The sequence below is a fragment of the Plasmodium brasilianum genome, chromosome 11, assembly GCF_023973825.1.
Source record: "Plasmodium brasilianum strain Bolivian I chromosome 11, whole genome shotgun sequence".
NCBI lineage: Eukaryota > Apicomplexa > Aconoidasida > Haemosporida > Plasmodiidae > Plasmodium > Plasmodium brasilianum.
The window spans coordinates 2,301,338-2,324,505 of NC_090124.1; the positions used below are offsets into that span (position 1 = coordinate 2,301,338).

General features: G+C 20.8%; 5 protein-coding genes across 5 annotated transcripts; all 5 read left to right on the forward strand.

The window, feature by feature from the left end:
* On the forward strand, nucleotides 1–2,610 carry MKS88_003945 (uncharacterized protein; the record flags this gene model as incomplete). Its single annotated transcript, XM_067217083.1, has 3 exons — nucleotides 1–98; nucleotides 174–407; nucleotides 699–2,610. 3 exons carry the CDS (start codon nucleotides 1–3, stop codon nucleotides 2,608–2,610), a joined length of 2,244 nt encoding a protein of 747 aa, XP_067072753.1.
* Nucleotides 2,611–6,932: 4,322 nt separating this feature from the next.
* MKS88_003946 (uncharacterized protein) lies at nucleotides 6,933–8,139 on the forward strand (the record flags this gene model as incomplete). The annotated part of the gene is made up of 2 exons (XM_067217084.1): nucleotides 6,933–7,007; nucleotides 7,708–8,139. 2 exons carry the CDS (start codon nucleotides 6,933–6,935, stop codon nucleotides 8,137–8,139), a joined length of 507 nt encoding a protein of 168 aa, XP_067072754.1.
* Nucleotides 8,140–11,470: 3,331 nt separating this feature from the next.
* Nucleotides 11,471–12,356, forward strand: MKS88_003947 (uncharacterized protein; the record flags this gene model as incomplete). The annotated part of the gene is made up of 2 exons (XM_067217085.1): nucleotides 11,471–11,635; nucleotides 11,778–12,356. 2 exons carry the CDS (start codon nucleotides 11,471–11,473, stop codon nucleotides 12,354–12,356), a joined length of 744 nt encoding a protein of 247 aa, XP_067072755.1.
* A 3,616-nt stretch (nucleotides 12,357–15,972) lies between these two features.
* On the forward strand, nucleotides 15,973–16,592 carry MKS88_003948 (uncharacterized protein; the record flags this gene model as incomplete). Its single annotated transcript, XM_067217086.1, has 2 exons — nucleotides 15,973–15,987; nucleotides 16,101–16,592. The coding sequence occupies 2 exons, from the start codon at nucleotides 15,973–15,975 to the stop codon at nucleotides 16,590–16,592; spliced, it is 507 nt and encodes a 168-aa protein (XP_067072756.1).
* Nucleotides 16,593–22,154: 5,562 nt separating this feature from the next.
* Nucleotides 22,155–23,168, forward strand: MKS88_003949 (uncharacterized protein; the record flags this gene model as incomplete). Its single annotated transcript, XM_067217087.1, has 2 exons — nucleotides 22,155–22,262; nucleotides 22,611–23,168. 2 exons carry the CDS (start codon nucleotides 22,155–22,157, stop codon nucleotides 23,166–23,168), a joined length of 666 nt encoding a protein of 221 aa, XP_067072757.1.

Genomic DNA, 23,168 nt, shown 5'->3' on the forward strand with positions numbered 1-23,168 from the left:
ATGGCATATTATATGTTATGTTATAATTTTGAATATGTACAGTTAATACAATTTTTAGAGAACATTTCAAATGCCCTTTTATTTAGTTTAGCTGTATTGTATGAAAATTTTGGCAGACTAAAAAATTTTAGGATATATTAATATTGCATCATCTTACCACTGAATTGTTGAAGTGTCTGTTCGTTGAGGTGTAACATTAGCGCACTTTTGAAAGTACTAAACGTTGAAATATTGAAATGTTGGAATACATTTTATGGCGAACAATATATAGTTTATTTTGTTAATACTTCACAGAAAGAAGTGTTATTGAATATAATATTTTTGAGGAGTATATTAACACAATTTGATCAAGTAGTGTTAAAATTGTTAGGAAGAAGGATTGATCGTTATTTCCCAACATTTTTGATGTATTTTTAATACATTTCTAACATATCTTTTATGTTTCCACTATTTATTAAATTTTCCCAACAAGTTTTACATTATCCCAATTATGTTCCATAGTCTAAGTATATTTTTGATATTTCTCTCATATGTCATATATTTTTCGAATACTTCTTATATCTTACCAATATGCCTTACGTTTTCCAGGTATGTCCCGTATTTTCCACACTGAGTTTAATACGTACGTACACGTATATGCATGTATTTATGAATATGTGTATATATATGTGCATTATGAATTTTTTCCTTTTTTCCAGATGGGAACCTAAAATTAGAATAAGACAAAGAATAACATGGCAAAGAGGCCTTAGTGAAATATCGAAATCATCGGATGATGTTATTGTGAAAGAAGATGGAGTTTCTATAAATCATATAGAAAAGTTATGTAAAAAAAAAGATGGGAGTATTTCTGATAAAGTTTATGGAATACCACTACATGATGCAAAAGAGTTATTTGTAGAATTAACAGATAGAATACTTTTCAATGATTACGAAAAACATGTAAAAACAGAAAAGGATATATCTTCCTCAACATATCAGACTTTAAAATATATGCAAAAAAAAATACATAAAAAAGTTAATATTTTAGTTAATGAAACAAAAACATTTATAAATGAATTATTTGAAAATTATGATTTACTACATGACAAAAATATAGAGGAACTGTCAAATGTAAAAGTATACTTAGATGTTAATGGTGACAATGAATTTTTATTAATAAATGGTAGAGATGTATATTTCTATATTAAGGATGTGAAATTTACTAGGAATATTCCACTTAATATAGAAAGTAGTTTGGAAAAAATGAGTGAAATATATGTACATAATGAAAAGATATTTTCTGAATATGTAAAAAAAGTTTTTAAACTTGAAGAAGACATTAAAACTTATTTAGGAACAGGTGGAAATAGATTTCCATTAAATTATACTCATTGGAATAATAGATATATAAATATTACGCAAAATGTTGCAGTGAGAGCTTTTATGGATGAGTTTTATAATTATTTTAATAATATAGAGATGAAATTAAAACATGGTTTTTCTACTATTATAGAAATTGATATTTCGTATTTAGACAGTATGCTAGTAGCTATAAATGACATAATAAAAGCAACGATAGAACAGAAAACGACTAGACTTTTTGGAATATTACATAAATTATTTCAAGGTTATTTAAAAGGCATTTTAGGCTTTTTTACTTTCCTTTTTGAAAAGGAGGATATAAAAAATGCCAATACTTTACGTAATATAGAAAAGAAAAAATCAGAGGATGCGTATGATAATAATTTTTTATTTGATGTTGAAAATTTATATGTAGAAGAAAAAAATGATATAAAAAATTCGTTTATTAAATTTTGTACATTTATAAAAAGAAATTTTGGGTTTAATATACAAAGTAAAGGTATACAATCATTAAAAAAAAAAATTGACTTATCAAATGATAAGACTGAAATTATAAAACAATTTAAAATTATTGTACACGAATTGTTGTGTAGAAAACAAATAAATAAATATTTTGAATGGTTAAATTTATTAAAGAAAAGTAATAATACTATGAGATGTTATATGAGAAAATTTTTTGGATGTGTTACACCTAAAAATGACTCTATTCTTATTGAAAATAGGAAACTGATACCATTAATAACTAATTTTTTTGAAATTAGAGAAAAAAATTATTATACTTTTAAAAAAGAGGATAGTGAAGAAGATATTCTGCTTATAATAAAAGACTTAAAAAAAACTTTACACAAATATAGAATTTCGGTCAAATTATTGCATTTATTAGTAGATGAATTACAAGTTGCAAAAATTCTTAATTCGGAATATGAAAATGAAAGGATGTTATACAAATCACTGGAGGAGGAAAAAAGAAAGGCTCTAGAAAATTACAAAAAGGAAACGGGGAAAGGTATAGAAACCGCGAAAGGGTGCAAAGAAGCCATGGGAAAGAGGGGCGGACTTATGGAAGGGAAACGGATGGTAGAAGGATATGCAGTATCGATGGAAAATAATGAAAAGGATATAATAAATAATGGAACGCATATAGAACGATACGAAATGAAGGAAAAAGAGAAATTAAAGATACTTGAAGCGAAAAAGGTTGCAATTGATGAAAATAAAAATGCTATTTTGTTTTATATGTGTTTAATTAAAGATTTTAAACTTTAGGATAGAAAGATTCATCATATTAAAAAATTTTTTTTTTCCCTTTTATTATAGAATAGTTCATTACAAAATGAAATGGGAAAAAATAAAATCTGCATATTTACTATTTAAAAATACATTATTCATTTTATGGTTACAAAGAAGAATAGAATATTCTTGGATGTAAATTTGTATGTACCATATGAATGTGTAGAAATTAATGCAAATGCAAGTGTGTATACAGCCGCATATGTATAACCATGCGTGCATATTTAAGTACTTAACTTATCGTACACGTCAATGCGTTATGCATATTATTTTGTTTTTTTCAATTAGTACTTTTTCTTTCGCTTAAAATTAAAATTTGTTCCCATATTTTACATCATTTATTTTAATTGAATTACTTTGCTTTATTTTTATTATTTTATTTTTTTTTTTTTTGTTAAAAAAAAAATTTAACCCAGTTTTTTTAATTTTATTACAATTTATTTGTAACCTAAGTCAACCAAAAATATTGCTTCCTAAATTGAAGTGACGCTTCTTCTTATGAGAAGCAGTATATATTTTATTTCTGGAATTATTTATATGTTGTGCTATAGGTATTTCCCAAATTGCAAATATTTTGTTGTAATTATAGAATGGTTCATAGAATTTACATAGAACTATAAATTAGTTATAAGTAGAATAAGAACGTTCACAAATTATTTAGCCAAGTAATGTTTTAATTTCGCATGTATAAGTGAACTGCTGTATGTTCAATGGGGGTCTTATTTCGTGGGCAAAATTACGTCAACATGCATTAAGGAGTAATTATTTAATATAAATATAATTTTTATGTTAATATTGTGTTTCATCTTATGTAAGTAAGAATATAACTGTAATAAACTAAAATGGTGCAATCAGTTAAGCGGAAACTTGAAATTGAAAGAAGGTGTCTCGAACAAATAGGCAAAAAGATAACACTTAAAATGTAAGGAGAGAAATGGTTTGGTCTGTGTGAGTAGGTATACATATATATATATATATATATATATATATATATATATATATATTTGAGAAAAAAAACTTCATTTTACAAACTAGAATAATTGAAACCACAGATATGCACTATGAATAGGAAAAAATATAGCTACAGATCATACATATGTAAGGGGAACACTAAAAAAAAGGAAAAATAAAAATTCTTAAATATAACCAGATAACAACTTAAAATATAAATATTTATACAAAAAATGAATGGCAATTTAAAATTGATTTCAAAATTGAGTTAAACATAATTTAGTAAAAATAATATTCGAAAAATGCATATTTGGTAGACTGTGGGCTGTTTTAATCTACCTTTAAATGATAAAAAGCTCGATGCATTGGTTTTAAGAAATATTAGGCTTTGTGCTACTAAGCAAGACAATTTATATGGAAAATTGCCTTATTAATAAAAAATATCAAGCCGTTATTACAAAAAAAGTTATGTATACTAGTATGTAATATATATATATATATATATATTTAAATATATATGTACAGACTGATATGTTATTTCCCCCCATATTAATATGCTTAAAATTCTCTTGTTATAAAGCATTTAGAAATTTAGTTATTATAGAATCTCTATCATACTGCTTTCCATACTAGCAAGTAATAATGAATTTGCCCAAACAATAAATATAAATATTTTTTTTTCTAATGGTATAAATTAAGTTTTGGACAAAAAAAAAAATATTTTTTTTCTTCTTTAAAAAGACTATTTATATGATGACGTATTTTCTCCAGTAATGTGGGCAAAATGTGTGGTTTATTAAGAACAAAGGAAAAGAACAAAATATGCTCAAAAGGATATATGAAATAATTATAAAAACAGAAGGAAATTATATATACCTACATATACATATAAATATATATATTGCTCCTCTTCTCATAGGTCTCCCATATATACAGTTCAGCTTTATATTATCAGAAAAATACGTAAATAAACTTCTTTCGATTATTCTTAAATTACATTTTGCCCCTATGCTCAACTTTGTATAAATATAACTACAGTTGGAGCAAAAAATTCAAAAAATTTTAAATTAAATGAGAAAACATAAGAAAAATACATAAATACGTATAATGTGCGCAATCACATTCATATGCATACATACATATGTACATGCGTACAAACGTTTACATACTAACGTCAATTATGTACATAAGCATATATATTTATATATATACATATAAAAGTTTTGACTATAAATTTTATATTACATTTCTTCCTAACTTATGACCTATATGAACAAGTGCATTAAAAATTACAATGGTCATGATAACGGCTGGTACATAATTACGTTGACATACTCTCTGAGATTCATCAACACAAAATTTAAAAGCCTCCTTTACTACTGATTCTACTTGGGGTGCAAGATGAATGATATCAATATTGATCGTACTTACCGTGGTTTATGCATATATGATTACTTTTTTTTAATCTTTTTTTATTATTATTTTGTCCTATTGTGGTTCATTTATATATAATTATATATATATATATATATATATATATATGTGCATATATATGTATTATATAAAATACAATTATATCTTTAACTATTATAAAAAGATTACTTAAAAATACAACATAAAAATATTATAAATAATATAATTTATTCATATTTGAAAAAAAAAAGTAAACAGGACATATCTACAAATTTGTATAAATTATTTTAAAATGTTACACTATAACATATATGTATAATATATGTATTATTCATTATTAAAAAACTTTCTATATATGAAAATGTTACTTTTCTGCATACCAAAATAGTAATTTTTAAACACAAAATTTTATGAGTTGTGCATCTTAGAAATGCTTATTTTTATTTTTTTTTATTTTAATTCAGTTATTAATCCCTATACAGCTTTATTTTTTTAAAATTCCTTTTTTTTACATTCATTTTTTATCCTTATTTAACAACAGTAATAAATATATATATATTTAATAATGGAAGCATTTTTTTTGAGAATAATTTTTTAAAATAACAATAAGTTAAAAGAAGAGAATAGTTAATTTATTATTTTTAAGTACTATTCTATAAGTCTAAAAATTTAATAATACATATTAAAATTATTTACCTACTAATTAAAGCGGAGAAAGTAAAACGTTGATTTAAATATATATATATATATATATATATATATATATATAAATTTTAACGTATTTTTATGCATACTTTTTCAAGGTAAATTTCCTTTTTATTTATTTTTTTTATAGTTTATATTGATGAAATTTATTATAAAAAAATTATAAAAAAGGTTTATATGTTCTTCTCTTTATATTTTTTATAATTTAACGTAGAACAATATAATATATGATTAATGTTATATAAATATTTTTTATATAACACAAGCAAGAATATAATTTTGGAAAAATGTACAACGTTTATGAAAAGCATATGAATGAATTTTAGAAATACACATATTGTTTAGTTTCATTTTTGTCAAACTTATTATATATATATGGAAAATAATACATAAAGATAATTTATACATGTTTAAAAAAGTGCAAATTATGGCTTAAAATGTAAATTTCTAAATGTAATAAATAAAATAGGAATTAAAAAAATTTTAAATAAATCATCTTTGGATATTAATACTTAGGTTCGAATAGATTCTTCCTTTCTTAGGCACAATAAATAAAAATAAATTCATAGAATGTATTATAATTAATCATTTGAATAAATAAAGATTCCTTTTTAACCAGAAAAAAATATAATAAAGTTTGAAAATATTAATTTAATAGATACAAACAATATATATATATATATATATATATATTTATTATTATGTTTCTACATATATATAAAATAAATGCTTATAAGTTGTTTGTACGCACTCGGGATTTGTTGTCAAAATAGCTGCAAAAGTAGTCAGTTATTCCGTAATTACTTAGTTCTTTATGTACATTACTAATTTTATCATGATAAATATAGCTATTTTATATATATGAATAATATAATAATATGGTAAAAAGTATTCATATGGTTTTTAGATATAGTGCATAAATTTTAAAATGAAAGAACATTTCAAAAAAATAATTTTTTAATCCTTTTAAAATGCCGTTGACATAATAAGAAAAAATGCATAAAATATTTTTACCCGAAATCAAAGAATTATTAACTATTTTTATATATAATATAAAAAAGGAAAAAAAAAAAAAAAAGAATTACAATATTAATAATATAGTTATCGAATTTCTATCATTATTATTAACTAAGTAAAAATAGAAAAAAATATTAAAAAGTTCATTACAAAAAATATTTTAATTTAAAGCTTCAAAGGGGGCTGTCATTATAAAGCTAATATAAATAAAAATGTTTGGGATTTTTGGTCTTAGAATTTTTTTATTTTTCCTTTTAATTGAGACATTAAACTGTTCTGATCAAAATGTAAGATATGAAAAATAATATTTTCTACTTATTGCAAATATATTTATTTTTCATTTTTTGTGTATAGATTAAAATGAAGATTAATATATAGATAAACATGTAGATTAATATATAGATATATACACAGATTAATATATAGATAAATACGCATATTAATGTATAGATAAATACGCATATTAATGTATAGATAAATACGCATATTAATGTATAGATAAATACGCAGATTAATTTATAGATAAATACATAGATTAATATATAGATATATACACAGATTAATATATAGATAAATACGCATATTAATGTATAGATAAATACGCAGATTAATGTATAGATAAATACATAGATTAATATATAGATATATACACAGATTAATATATAGATAAATACGCATATTAATATATAGATATATACACAGATTAATATATAGATAAATACGCATATTAATATATAGATATATACACAGATTAATATATAGATAAATACGCATATTAATGTATAGATATATACACAGATTAATATATAGATAAATACGCAGATAAATATATAGATAAATACACAGATTAATGTATAGATAAATATACAGATTAAAATGTATATAAATATATATACATATAAATATATATTTACATATTTATATTTTAATTTGATGATCTTGAAATTACAAGCTTTGTATTTTTACTCTATGTATATAAATTTTTAGTACTCCTCTGAAAAAGACAGTAATATTGAAGACCATAGAGAAACGTTAGTTTTAGAAGATGGTAATGGATTAGCAGAAAATTACGAGGTACCTAGACCAACAAATGTCCTGGAAAATAATGAAAATTATTGGGATTTATCCACATCTGAAGATGAAGATGAAAAAAATGCAAAATCGAAGGACCCCATTTTAACTAAATCTGAGGAAAGTACTATGACTGAAGGTGTAGACGAATTAGAAATAAAAAATGAAAATGTTTCAGATTCAGTGGCGTTTAATAATATTTCAGATGAGACTAAGAATAATTATATTCTTGTGGTTTCCGCTCTTGCATCTTCTGTAATCACATTGCTTGTTATGAATTTGGGAATGTATGCTTTCATTGCAGCATGTGGTTTAGGAGCGTATGCTTATTATACAAAGAAAGAGTAAAGATATATAATTTCATTATAAGCAGAAATACATTATGTAAATTTTTACCCATCCTTTTTTAACGGTATATATAACTTGTTTAAAATAAAATTAAAAAGATTCCGAAGGGTTAAAAAATCACACAAAAAAAAAAAAAAAAAAAAAAATATATATATATATATTACAATAAAAAAAGCATTTTCCCATAAAGTGTCTTTAAATTTGCCTTGCATAATAAAACATATTTTATATATATACAGTTGTTGAATTTCCCCCAATTTTTGTAAAACCCTACATATTATTTAGTTAAAAGGTTACTTTTATGAAGTCCTTAGTATGTAGTATTATATCTTTGTAATATTGTACATATATACATATATATATATATATATATGTGCATAATTCGTGAAATTAAATTATATATAAAGTATTATACATTAAATTTAAGTTGTATGTTTTAATTTTTTCCTATAAGCGTATAAAAATAAAACTCCTTTTTATATTTTAACACGAAAGTTTTTTTTTTAACATTACATTTATTATTATTTGTGTGCGTTTTAAAATAAACATAAATATAAATTTTTGTTATTTATTTTATTTTTTTTTTTTAAGAAACTATAACAAAAAGTATTTTTATTTTTTGATAAATGTTGTTTTAGTAAAGGTTTTCATAAAACATTTTCCTTCAGGATTTATTAGGAAATATTTATTTATTAATTAATTTATTTATAAATTTATTTATGTGTGTATGTGTATACATAAAAAAAGGAAATGTTCTGAATAAATTTCTTTAGTATAACATATAAAAACTGATAAAAATTAAAAATCCAATTTAACATAACATTACATAACATTACATAACATTTTGTTTCTTCTTTTAGTAGAACTATTTTGTTGTGTTATATTTAATTAGAAGGTATTCTAAAATGTTAAAATATGGTAAATAGTTAAATATAATTAATTATTAGTTGTTACATATATTCAAAATGTAAGGTACGTCGAGGGTATATATAAACAGAACTTTTCCTTAAGAAAACAGAATAAAATAAATTTCATAATTATATATAAATTCCTAATAAAATTAATTATAAACAAATTGCATAATGGTCTATTTTTTTCAATTTTGCTCACTTTTTATTTAACAAATAACTTGCTGTTTGTATTTACACATTGATAAGAAGTTAAAACAATCTCATATATTAATAATTTACACTTTTTCTGTCAGGGAGAAAAAAAAAAAAAAAAAAAATTCGGATAATTCAAAATGCTTTATGTTCTTAACTTTTAATGTAAAATAAATATATAATACTTTTTTTAACTCAAAAAAAAAAAAAAAATTTATATTTATAATAGTATATACAAGTAAATGGGCATACTTTTTAGCTTTAATAAAATATATATTTAAAAATTTTTTTTTTCTTAATAAAGCTGCAACAAATATATCATAAGGAAAAGAAAGCTAATCCTGATTTATTTATAACCTAGATATAATTTGTTAAAATTTTAAAATAAATATAAATAAATAAAATAAAATATAAAAAATACATTTTGCTATTTAATATTTTTTGACAATTTTTTTTTTGAACGAAAAAACATTTTCCCTCTTCAAATTAAATTTGAAATTAATATAATGAATTTTAATAATATATATATGGAGAATATTTAAAAAAATAAGGATAACATATAAGATAAATGAGTTTATTACTGTAATTTACTAACGCGCTTTCAACATTTTTTTTGGAGCATAAAAATTACGTTTCAATCTGTATTTGTTGCAATATCAGTATACAATGAAAAAATACATTATTGTATACATTTTTCCTTTTAAGTTTAATGGGGACGAAATAATTAATATAAAATTATTTGAAAAGTGGTGCTCCGTTATTATTATTTTAAAATGACATATTTTCAAAAAGACATTTTTTATATGAAAAAAAAAAAAAAAAAAAGATATATAATACTACTATTTTTTTATGCTATATAATTTAAGTTAAACTGAAAATATAAATTTTTTTAAGTAACTTTTTTAAAAAGAATAAATACGTCAACGTAAAATACGTTTTTCAAATTTTACCTTTTAAAAGCATGCCTTATAATAAGTTTTTTTCCTTTTTTAATGTAGGTGGACGAGGTATTATTATACTATTATATATACAAATATATTTATGTTGTATGCCTATTCTTTTTTTTTTTTTTTTATTTGTACAATTTTGGAATTTTCCTCTCCCTGCAATTATTTTTTAGTTTTTATCTATTTTCTTCATATATTTTTTCTACTTTTTAACTTAATATATTTTCATGTATATATTTTTCACTGCCAAAATTATTATTGAATATAGAAATTATATATAAATGCAGTATAATACAACATATTTAGGGGAATATTATTTTTTATTATTATTTCTCTCCATATATTACCTTCAGTTTTTTTTACCTATACACATAATGAAAAACAATTATTTCTCTTTCCATTTATCTATAACAATATTAATTAGAAAATTATTATAAGGGTAAAATTAGTATTATAAATATTATTAATTTTATATTTTATTCAAAATTTAAGATAAAACAATAATAATATTTTAAGGAATGCTTATTTTTTATTGTTAGATCTAAGAGACTCCCTAAATACTGTTACCTTTATAATATATATTATTTATTTGTATATTTTTATATTTTCTTGAAAATACATGTAGAAATATTTTTTTTTATATACAAACAGTATTATTTATTATAAAATAAATATTTAATTTTCGCATATATATACAATATTAAGTACTTATATATAGTATATATATATAATTTTTATTTATTTTATTTATCCTAGTATTTGTATTTTTGAGTAACTTCTCTATTTATATGTAACAAATAAACCCATTTTTTAAGTAAATTATTTTATAGGTAAATTTAGAATCTCACTATTCTTTTTATTTCTCTTTTCTTTTTTTCTTATACTATATATTGATTTTTCTTTTTTTTTTGATGTATACATGTACTATTAATTTTTACATGTAATTAAGCAAAAAAAAAAAAAAAAATAAAATAAAATAAAATTGCATTTTTTGCATAATTATTTTAGAAGTAAAACTTTTCTACAAATTATAATTTTCAAAAATAAATTTATTTTTAAATAATATAAAAAAAAAAATTTTATATTTATGAAATGTATTATTTTAAAAATTTTGTAATTTTTTTAAAATACGATTTTTATTTTTCATTAAACAGAAATATTCAAAAAAACTGATTTTTTACTGTTTTTTTATATGTTTTTAATATAAGATTTTATTTTTATTATAAATTTTTTTTAAAATATAAATAATACTTTATATATATAACAAATAATCATTCCAAAATGGCTTTTATTGGTAATAATAAAAATACAAACGCTTCCAATGGAATTAATGCTTCTATGGAAGAATCTAAAATTGGAGGAAACTTAAATAATAAGTTCAATCTTTATACCAAAATCTTTGCATTTAGCGTATTAGTTTTGGTTTTACAATGCTTTAACAATGAAGTAAGGGAATAGTTTTAATAATATCATATTTAAATATTTATTTTTTAGACCACCTTTATATACATATATATATATATATATATATTGTATGTATTATATATATTTTTGGTCATAAAATTTTTCTGTATTTTTTTATATATAGTGTTCTTTTAAAGGATATGGTAATGAAATGAATTTAGGAAAAATTAACAGAGGTCAAAGAATTTTAAGTGACTTATATGGTATTGGAGGAAAATTCTATGAAGATCAAGAAAGACAAAGAGTTGGAGTACTTCACTCTGGATATGGCGATGAAAATATAAGTTATAATAATAGGACAAATGGTTTAGGTACAGTTGTTGGTAATGATGGATCAACCACAAGTTTAGATGATAGTAATTTATCATTGGATAGTACCATATTTGAAGGTGCTAACAATGGAAACACTAGAGTTGGAGCAACTATGACAACAGCAGATAGTACTGAAAGTTTAGATGCACCAACAGTTGACAATGCTTATGAAGCTTCTGAATATGAAGATAAATTTATGAACAACTGCAGACAAAGTAAACAAGGTAATAAATACAAAAATTTGTTAACAAAATTTAAAAAAGACCATCGTTACGCTGCACTACTTATTTTGGGTTTCTTATGTTTAACTGGATGCCCAATAGTAGTACCAGCTATTATAATATATGCTATGTTCTTGTTATCTCGTTATATTATTAAAAAGGTTGCATAAATAATTAAAAAATCCCATTGGTATCTTTAGAAACTTTTACCAAATGGTTATTTTTTATTCATAGAGAAAATACATATAATATATAATGTCCTTTTCAGAATTATAGTAATATTATCTATATTATATATACATAAATAATTCTATTGTGCTCAGAATTTTTGTTATACAAGTAAATGTATTCAAACGAAAAGTTGAATGTTTTTTTTTTTTTTTTGCATAAATTTATGTATGATTTATTAAATTCTACAATATATGTTAATGCTTATCATCAGTAGTATTATAACTTCGTTACGAGTTTTGTTCTTTTTTTTTTTTTTTTTTTTTTTTTTATTTTTATTTCTGTTTTATAAATGTAAAAAAAGGTATATTTTTGTAAAATATGAATTATTATTATTATTTTTTTTATCTTAGAATTTGTTGTGTTTTTTTAATCTTTATTACTTTTGCATATTTTACCGTTTTAATAATGACATATTTAAAAGTATATTTATGAATTCATTTATATTTTTGTTCTTCTAAAATAATATATAGTCATTTTTTTCTTTTTGATATTTCATATATAAATGGTTGATAAATAAACTCTTAAACGTTATCTTATTTATTTTCAAGTTAAGTATGAGCGTGTGTAAAATATAGTAAGCAACGCAAAATAAAAATGAAAAAAAGGAATCCCAATCCATTTAAACATTTTTATTATAGAACCATATTAATATATGTTTGCGAACACTTTTTTTTTTTTTTTTTTTTTTAATTTTTGAGATTTTTGCCAATGGAATTATTTTTTTTAAATATACAGTCAAAATGATTTTGCCTTTACTGTATTTATTACGAAGTTAATATTTGTACACGAAAATGATACGTCTTTTTTAAATTTATTTGTTTTGTTGTACATTTCTTACATTATATAATAACACATAAAACTGTATGTGTTTTATTATGTACCCATAAAAATATATAAAATTACAGCAATTAAATATTTTTGTATTATGAAGCCTTGTTATGATATAAATAATTTTAAGGTAATAAAATTAACTCTTTCTTTTTTCATATATAATTAATTGAAAACAATTAAATAATAGTTAAGCTTTAAGAAAAACGATAAGGTGAAATATGTTGCTTTACAAAAGGCAACATTTCTTTTAATAGTAAAATTCAATTTCAATATTTAAATTTATGGTTGGCTATATTTTTATAATTTTTAAAAACAAATATAATACTATGGGTATGTGTGACAGACAAAATGGGAAAATTTTATATTCATGTAATTAATAAGTTGTATCCCTCTAAGTAAAAATACATTTTACGAAATTGCGATTTCCAAATGAAATGAAAACATATCATATTAAATTTCACTATATAAATATAAATCACAAGTATATACTTTGCACGTACATACATGAAATACATTTATATACGTCAGTATCTATATATACATTAATAAATATATATATATGCACATATAAATTTTACTCATTTCTCTATAAACCCATTGAAATATAAAAAAAAACACGTATGAACTAAACCTTACAGAATATTTACTATTGGGTGGACAATACATTTTCACATATAAAAAAGCAGAGTTGCATGTTATATTAGGACAGCATGCTTTTTACGTTAAATAGATATAATATTAAAATGGGGTTTATAACTCTATTCAAAGATGCAAATTTAATTAAAGTTTAACCATTTAAAGTTCACCTATATGTGGGTACTATTATAACATATTTCATAAAAATATGCATTCACAAACTAAAAACCTAATTAAAAAAAGAATATTGTTTTTTATTTTATTCATGCCGTAATTATATAATAATATAGCATAATAATAAATATTTCTTTTTTCTTTTTTTCTTATTAAATAATATCTAAATATACTATAAAAAACATAAATATGTATACATAATAATATATATATATTTACGTAAAATACATTGTAAGTGCATCGATTTAGAAAAATATCTTATTGCAATTATTAGGAAAAAAATGGATACGTAAAATTACTATTCGTTATTTTTACCTTTTAGGTTACTAATATATTATCGTTTCTTAAAATTTTTTTTTTTCTTTTTTCTGTTACCTATTTTTAGTAATTTAGTAAAATTTTTAATATGTAAATATTTCTTATGCATGCATGAATTTTATTTATTTGAATTCCCGTAGTTAACACAAATTACCATGTTCATTTTACATAGACAATACTTATTTGAAAAATATAAATTAAAAAATACATATTAAATAACAAATAATATATGAATTCATATATATATATTATATAATTACTGAAAAAATATTAGAAGTTACGTATCATAATTGAAATGTACATCTTAATTTAATGTTTTTGTGCTAAAATATGATATATATTAAATACAAATTTTATATTTTTATGTATATATATATACCATACAATAGTAGATATTTTGTTCACTATTTTCACTACTTTTCACAATTCAAAATATTAGAACTATTTTAGTTTTATTCATTATAATTATATATTATCTTTTTAAATTTTTCGTACAAATGAAAAATTATTAATCTAATGTATGCTTAAAAGTGGAAAAAAATTAAACATCAACACCATATTGATAATAAAAAAATACGTAAATTAAAAAAGAATGTTATAAAAATAAAATGTTGCATTGTTTTAAATGTAAAAAGAAATATTGTATTTGGTTAACAAAATATTATTATATATATTATTTCTTCAAAGAAAAATCGTTTCCGTAAAAAAAGAAATTTTTTAGAAAATTTTTATTATTTTATATAAAGAAATTTTAAAATTTTGAACGAAATATTTCATCCTAAAATTAAAGCTTATATTTTTCAAAGAAAATAAACGCTTGAGGATACCAAAAATTTAAGTTTTTATTATTTTATTAAATTAAGAATTATTTTAAAATTTATAAAAAAGTGAATAAAAAAAATACCCTTTATAAAAAAAAATACGTAAGTACATAAATAAATATAGATTTAAAATATTTTATATACATAATAAATATTGTTAATCTAACGTAAGAAAATTTAAATACAAAATTATGTTTTAAAAATAAATAAATATATAAAAAAATATTTAATAAATTAATTTTTTTAAAGCAAGGATATATTGCTATTATATAATATATATAAAAAAATAAATATTACTTGAAAATTAAAAGAAAAATACATAATAATAAATATATAATAAAAACGTATTTTATTAAATCGTTCTTTGTAGATATAGGCAATTATTATTTTTATGGAATTTGAATTCTCTTCTAGATAATAAAAAATACAGTTTGAGAGCAATTTAATTTTAAATTAGTTAATATATTTCAAGTACATATTGTATTTCAGTGCCTCATAATTATAAGAAGCATCGTTTAAGATATAAAAAAGTATTAACCAAAATACTGTATATTGAATCTATAGAATCTTTTTGAGAACACAAATTCCTTTATCATTAGATACTACAAAAATGAAGATGTTTAACGATTCTATCAAAATTTTATTCTTTTCATTTTTTATCGTAATATTTCATTTTTTTAATAATTAATATATTGTATATTATATATATGTATCCATGTCGTTCCCTATATATATGTATGTATGTACATATGTATATGTATATTATGAAATGTAAATGAGCTCTTTTGTGGTAACTGCATTTTTTTTTTTAAGTCTCAAATGTTATTTAAATGTATATATATATATAATATGTTAAACCATAAATATTTATTTTTATTTACATTTGTTTATAAAATTTTTTAGTATACTTGCAAAAAATATGGTAGCAATGAAGATAGTGTAGGAAAGGCATTGAATTCAAAAAATATAAGAATATTGTGCGAACCTGGTAGAGACTTTAGTGGATCACATTACAGTAATGGTCCGCATGATCAGAACTTATATGGATCTACTGATAGTATTAACGAAAAGAGAGATAATAATAGAGATGGTACTAAACCTCCCCCACCATCACCTCAAGGTTCATGGTCAACTTTTAATGATGAAGGCTTAGCGAACGAAAGATTACAAAGAAATCCTTGGATCTATGATTATTACCAGAATAATGTTAGGTATGTAGCACCAGAAAATAATATAAATCATGAATTAATAGAAAAATTAAAGAAGAACGCAATATATATCTTACCAGTTTTGTTAGTTTCGTATTACCTTTTTAGAAATTCTGGAACACAAACATTTTTATTGATAGCAGCCATTGCTGGTGTATTAATGTATACCCGACATTATATCAATTAAAAATTTGAGATGTATTTATAAACAAAAATAATTTTTAGAATGTTTTTTATTTTTATAATTAGTAAATTTAAAAATAATTTAATTTTATTTTGAGGAGGAGAGAAAAGGGGGGATGTATGTATATTTCTATTTTTATAACACATTAAATATTTTGTACAATAACGAATTTCGTTAAAATTTTTAATTTTTAGTTGTTATATAATATTTATGGAACTTACAATAAACACGTATATAATTTTTAAGCAGTAATAGTAACTACATATATATATATATATATATGTACATTTATGAATACTGATTTAATCAATATCTAAATCTAATGTATCTTCCTTTTTTTTTTTTTTTTTAATAATGCATATATTTTGTTTTATTTGGTTTTATAAAATAATTATATGAATTGAAGTAATAATGCATCATAATGTAAATGATAATATTATATATCTCTTCTGATTTTTCCCATTTTGATTAGTTGTTTTTTAATCCCTAAATGTAGAAGCAGTTTAATTTTGTTTGTGGGGAAAAAGATTTATATATATATATATATATATGTATAAATACGTACTTACAGTTTTTATTGATATTAAACACACAAAATTACAAAGCAAAATTAAAAATTTATAGGCGAGCTTTTTTATTAATTTTAATACGTATATATATATTGTATATTTTGCATTTTAGAGGGGTAGTTATCATTTAAATTGGAAAAAAAGTTTTTTTAAATTAAAATATTTTTTACTATGTACAGGTCAAATATATTTAACTATTTCTTTTATATGCAAGGGACGAAAAATAAGAAAATAATTGTACTTGCTTAATGTGTTATTATATACATTTATGTAATAAGACACACTGTCCATAAATGCAATATTTTTTTCTGTATGAAACGCACTTTTTAAGGTAATACGAAAATATCACTATTTCTGTTTTCACAAAATTTGATTTAAAAAATGTCTATATATATAAGAAAATGAAAAAATTATTTTTTCAAGTCTAGCTTTGTAAATTGCAGTATTAAATTGTTACATTACATCTTCGATATATCATGAATGGATTAATTCAATGAATGCTTACTCATTACACTTTATAGCATCATAATTTATAATGTTGTTAACTAGTTTAATGATGAACTGTTGTTGTATGTCGTAAAGATAAAAGTACTTAAACAAATGTGCTTTTTTTGGTAAATCTAAAAATAGTTCAGCTATGATTAAACTAAAAAGCTAGTCAGAACTTGGGGTGAAATATTCATTTATATTTATACTGCATATGAGCAAAACATAGACTCTAACTACGTATATATATGTTATATATATGCATTGTATGTATATATTATATATATTTATACATACCTATAACAAATTCAGCTTGCAGATGCTGATTTATTAGAACTATTCCAACCAATACACGAGATTAACTAGTAACGTATTCAACACAATTCTCTCTGAAAATGTGAATTATTATAACATCTTTTGTAATTAAACTATTATTTTGTACATTTATTATTTATAAATTTATATGTTTTTTTTACAATATTTGCAAATATATATTATTTATACCTTTATAAGAGGATATCTGTATATTTTTGATGCACCGATATATATATTAATTTTCTGAATTTTTTTGCCAAAAAATTTATATAAGGTATACAAATAAGATATTCGTTAACAGTATTATTCATTCGAAAAATCATTATTAAAACCTTTTTAAATATTTTTTATTTTTTTAAATTGAAAATATGATAAATTATTTTAAACCTGATCGAATATGCGCTGTACATATATTAATTTCTTTTTTCTCAATTTATAAAATAATTATCGAAAAAGTTAAATATTATGTATAGATTATTTCCCACAGAGGGAATGAGAAGAGAATAGAGAATGCATCTTAAAAAACGTTATCCTCGGTAGATGTAAAATTTTTTAACATTTTTATATTGGTCATAATTCAGCAGATTACAGGATTATTAATTTTAAGAATTCAATTTGTGTTATATATATACGTATGGTGTATTTTATTCTCCCATATGAATTATATATATATATATATGCAGAATGGAAAATTTCAAAGAAGAAAACATTAGTAGATTTTTGGATCAGAGTGTAACTATGTTCTTCGCATGCAATTAAAAGTCTCTTTGATTATGTTTTATCAAATAATGTGTTTAGCTGTTAAATAATTGCTCTTATTAATAAACCGTGAGGATTCAAAAATTTGAACTAATAATTGTCAAATGATGAATGACATGTTCTAAGAGGATAATGCTGCAAATATTACTTTTATGAACTTCATATTTATTTAAACATTGTGTGCCGTTCTTATGACTATGTTAGATTTATTATAGTTTTGCTATTTTTGCAAAAAGGTAACTTGCGTTTAAGGTTAAGTTAAAATTTGTTTTTACCTTTTTCTAAGAGTTTCTTATTTAGATGCATTTACTATTTGCAATACTATTGTTATGGTTCAATATTTTGTAAAAGCTACTAATAAGAGTATTATAAATTTTGAGTTTTATGACTGTCTTCTTTCATACTATACTATTATATGACTTTTATTATCATTATTGTTGTGTATACATTATTTCTCATATTGTTATTATATTTTTATGGTTAGCTTAATTATATAAATTGTCACCCATTTTACGAATTAATAATCGTTAAAATGTTTGAATATATTTTTAAAATTAAATTTATAGATTCATTTGTTACACAATAAAATGCTGAAGTACACACCTATTATAGTAACAAAGGGTTATAATTTAAAATGAAATATAGTGGGTTTTTCTTTGTGCTTTTTTTTTTTTATTATTATTTTTTTTTTTTATAAAAATAGAAGAATATCAATGTATAATAGACTAAAATTTAATTATCATATAGCGTATGTAATTATGAGAAAGATATCATCTGGGTTAATTCTTATAGGAGCAAAATGCCATCTAATAAGGAGGGATAATATTAAAGACAGAGGAAAATAAAAATTTTGCTAAGTCAATTTCACACCAAAATATTCAAATTAACTCTTTCTTATATTTGATAATTGATTTTTTAGAACAATGTAAAAATAATATATGTGGAACTGGGCTTTTTTTTTTTTTTTAGTTATTTTATGCTTTTTATATAAAACTATAACATTCTTAAAATTATTATAAAAAATGTATATGTTTAACACTGTTAAAAAAAATGTATGTGTTTTTTTTTTAATGCATATATGATGGTGCTTTGTAAGTTCACATTTATTTTTTGAGTATTTTTTGATAAAGGTGCTTACAATAACAAAAAAAAAAAAAAAAATTATAAATAATCTATAGAATATAATTAGTAAGAAGTGCTTATAAATTAATTTCAGATAATAATAATAAGAAAAGAGTCATGTCGACAAAATAAAGTGCTTATTAATAATTAAAAGGAACAGGAAATAGTGAACGCTTCCGAAATGTCATTAATTTCAAAAATGCTACATATATACTTAGGAGAAAATGGTAAAACGTTAAGGGCATGAATGCATAGAAGAAAATATTAGTAAACCCCAGCACATTTATACGTTGTTAAAAAGAATTTTCAATTCATTTTATTTACATATTTTAGATATTACAAATTACATAAGTTGTCAATTAAATTTATAAAATCTCATATTATTTTGTATAGGCTTTTTACATGTTACAATAGTTGTAAAAATATAAATATAACTTTGTATAATAAAAGGAAAATGGGAAAAAATGTTTAATTAGATACTACTATTAATAATTTTTTTTTTTTGATACAATTTTAATTGCTTTACAGTAATATATGTTCATAATATTTGTATTCACAGTATATTTTGATTATAATGATTATCATTAAATTTTTGTTCAGATTAATCTTGTTCACATTAATTTTGTTCACAATAATTTTGTTCACAATAATTTTGTTCACAATAATTTTGTTCACAATAATTTTGTTCACAATAATTTTGTTCACAATAATTTTGTTTATAACAAATTTTTTTATAGTAATTTTACTTATAATAATTTTATTTTGTAAGTATGTTTTTATTAAAGAACCTTTTTTGATAATAAATTTTCTTTTATATTGAAAGAATAAATTCTATAATAAATAAATAGTAATTATATTGGGTTAAACATTACGTTATAAGTTAAAACTCTTGAATTTCCTCAGTAATCGATATACACTGCAAATTATAATATATATGCAAATATATATATGCAAATATATATATAAAATACACATATATTATAAATAACATATATTATAAATAACATATATTATAAATAACTTATATTATAAATAACATATATTATAAATAACATATATTATAAATAACATATATTATAAATAACATGTATTTTAAATGACACAAAAAGTTGCTATTTTAAAAGTCCAGATTGAATTATACGTTATTTTTTGACGTTATTTAAAACACACGAAACTAATTTTTAATTAACCCTTTAAATATTAAATGTTAATGTTCTCTATTTTTTGTAAGAATTGTTCATGTTCTTTTTTTTGTTTTTTTTTTTTTATATTGCTTATAGTTAATTATTTGTTCTTAAAACAAATTGAAAGAAAAAAAAAAAAAAAATGGCTATATATATATTATATATATATATAATATATCTTTATATTTACTTGTCAATTTACTCACTACTATATATATGCATACTTTTCATTAAAAATTTTTTGTACACACAGCAATATTTATATAGTATTATATGCATCATTATATATATATATTGTTGTTATGGCAAAAACATATTATTATATAACATAAAAAAAAAAGAAGCATAATCTCTTTTTATGGCTAACAGAAAAAAGATGCACACTATGTGATATTATATATTAAAAAATATGTTTTTTATGGTGGCTGGAGTTTTTTCTTATATATTTACTCATCATTTGTATATATTAAAATTATAAAACAAAATATTTCATTATATTCACATCTTCCTTCTTTAACAAGATTTATAAAAATTGTTCATTGAATTTCTAATTATAATATTAGCAGTGGTAAATATAATAATCATTGGTATTCTAATGTTTTTAGTAGCTATATGAATCCCTAAACTTCAGAAAAACTCTAATTTCTTTTTGTTATTGTGCATTTTCACTCTTAATTTTATTTTATTTTTTCTCATATTTTTATTATTTTAATTTATAACAATTTTTGATTAAACATTGTTAATAGAAAGTTAATTCTTGGTTTTTTCAGAAGAAAAAAAATTAAGAATAAAAATTACAATTTATTAATTATATAAATAAATTTTAGTTTCAAACTAAATTATTTTTAGAATTTAATTTTTTTTTAAGGTTTTTTTAATATTTATTAGAAAAAAAAATTCTACATTTTTAGAATGTTTTGTTCTTTTGTAATTTTTAATATTTAACATTTAATACTTTTTATTATATATAAAAAATTGTTTTAATTTGTTATTATATTATATATATTATTTTCAACTATTTTTAAGATTAAAAAAAAAAAAATAGAAAAAGCCAAGAAACGTATAAACTTATCTTTATTTTAATTGAATAAAACCCAAAACTCAACTAAAAAACTTATTTTTAAGAAAAGATGGCATCCTTAAAGAATTCTTATATCAGCAAAAAAGCAAACGTTTTTCCCTTTTTGACGAAAATATTTTTATTTTCTTTTTTGATTTGGACAATAAGTTTAAACTATGTAAGAGAAACAAAACTACTAAACTTGTTAATTACATAGTAGATGTATGTTTCCTTGTTTATTACTATATATTTTATAAACATTTAAAGATATAGAAAAGATGAAAATTAGTATATATTCTTAAATAATGTATATGCATATATATATATATATATGTATATATATGCACATTCGTATTATATAAACATACGTAATATATGCACATATATAATATGTACACATTTTTAACTATCCACATATGTAATATAAGCACATACATATAACACAAAAATGCATGTATTATATACATATTGTGAATTTGCTTCTGGTATATAATTAATATGTATGTATATTTTGTATTCATTATAGGATAAAAGCTGTAACAACACATATAACAATGAAAAAATATTAAGTGCAGAAACTAATAGATTATTAGCTGAAAAATGTAAGGCTGGTCCGTCAAATTTAAAAGATGTTAAACAGAAAAAGGATAAGAAAACGAAAAATACAGTAAAAACTAATAAAGAAACACTATCTAATGTTGCAGCAGATGAAGCCATTGCAGAAAAGTTACAGGAAGCATTGTACAATGATGGTAAAGTGGATGAACAAAAACTAAAAGATATGGAAAACATGTTCAGTTCTTTAACAGAAAAGTTTAATTTAGGTGAAGAATTAAAAAAGTATGAAGGAGATATTGAAAAAATGACCGAAGAGATGCAAAAACAAAAAGAAAAAGGTGGTGAAGTAAGCATGGATATGTACAAAGATCTTTTTGAAAGTATGACAAGTTCACTTATAGATTCATACGCTGGTGATGCAAGTGACAAGAAAAAAATGAAAATGAAAAAGCGTGCCATGAAAGCTACTGGCTTTTTACTTAAACATTATTTAAAACCAGGAAAAATAAAACCTCCTAAAAAATAA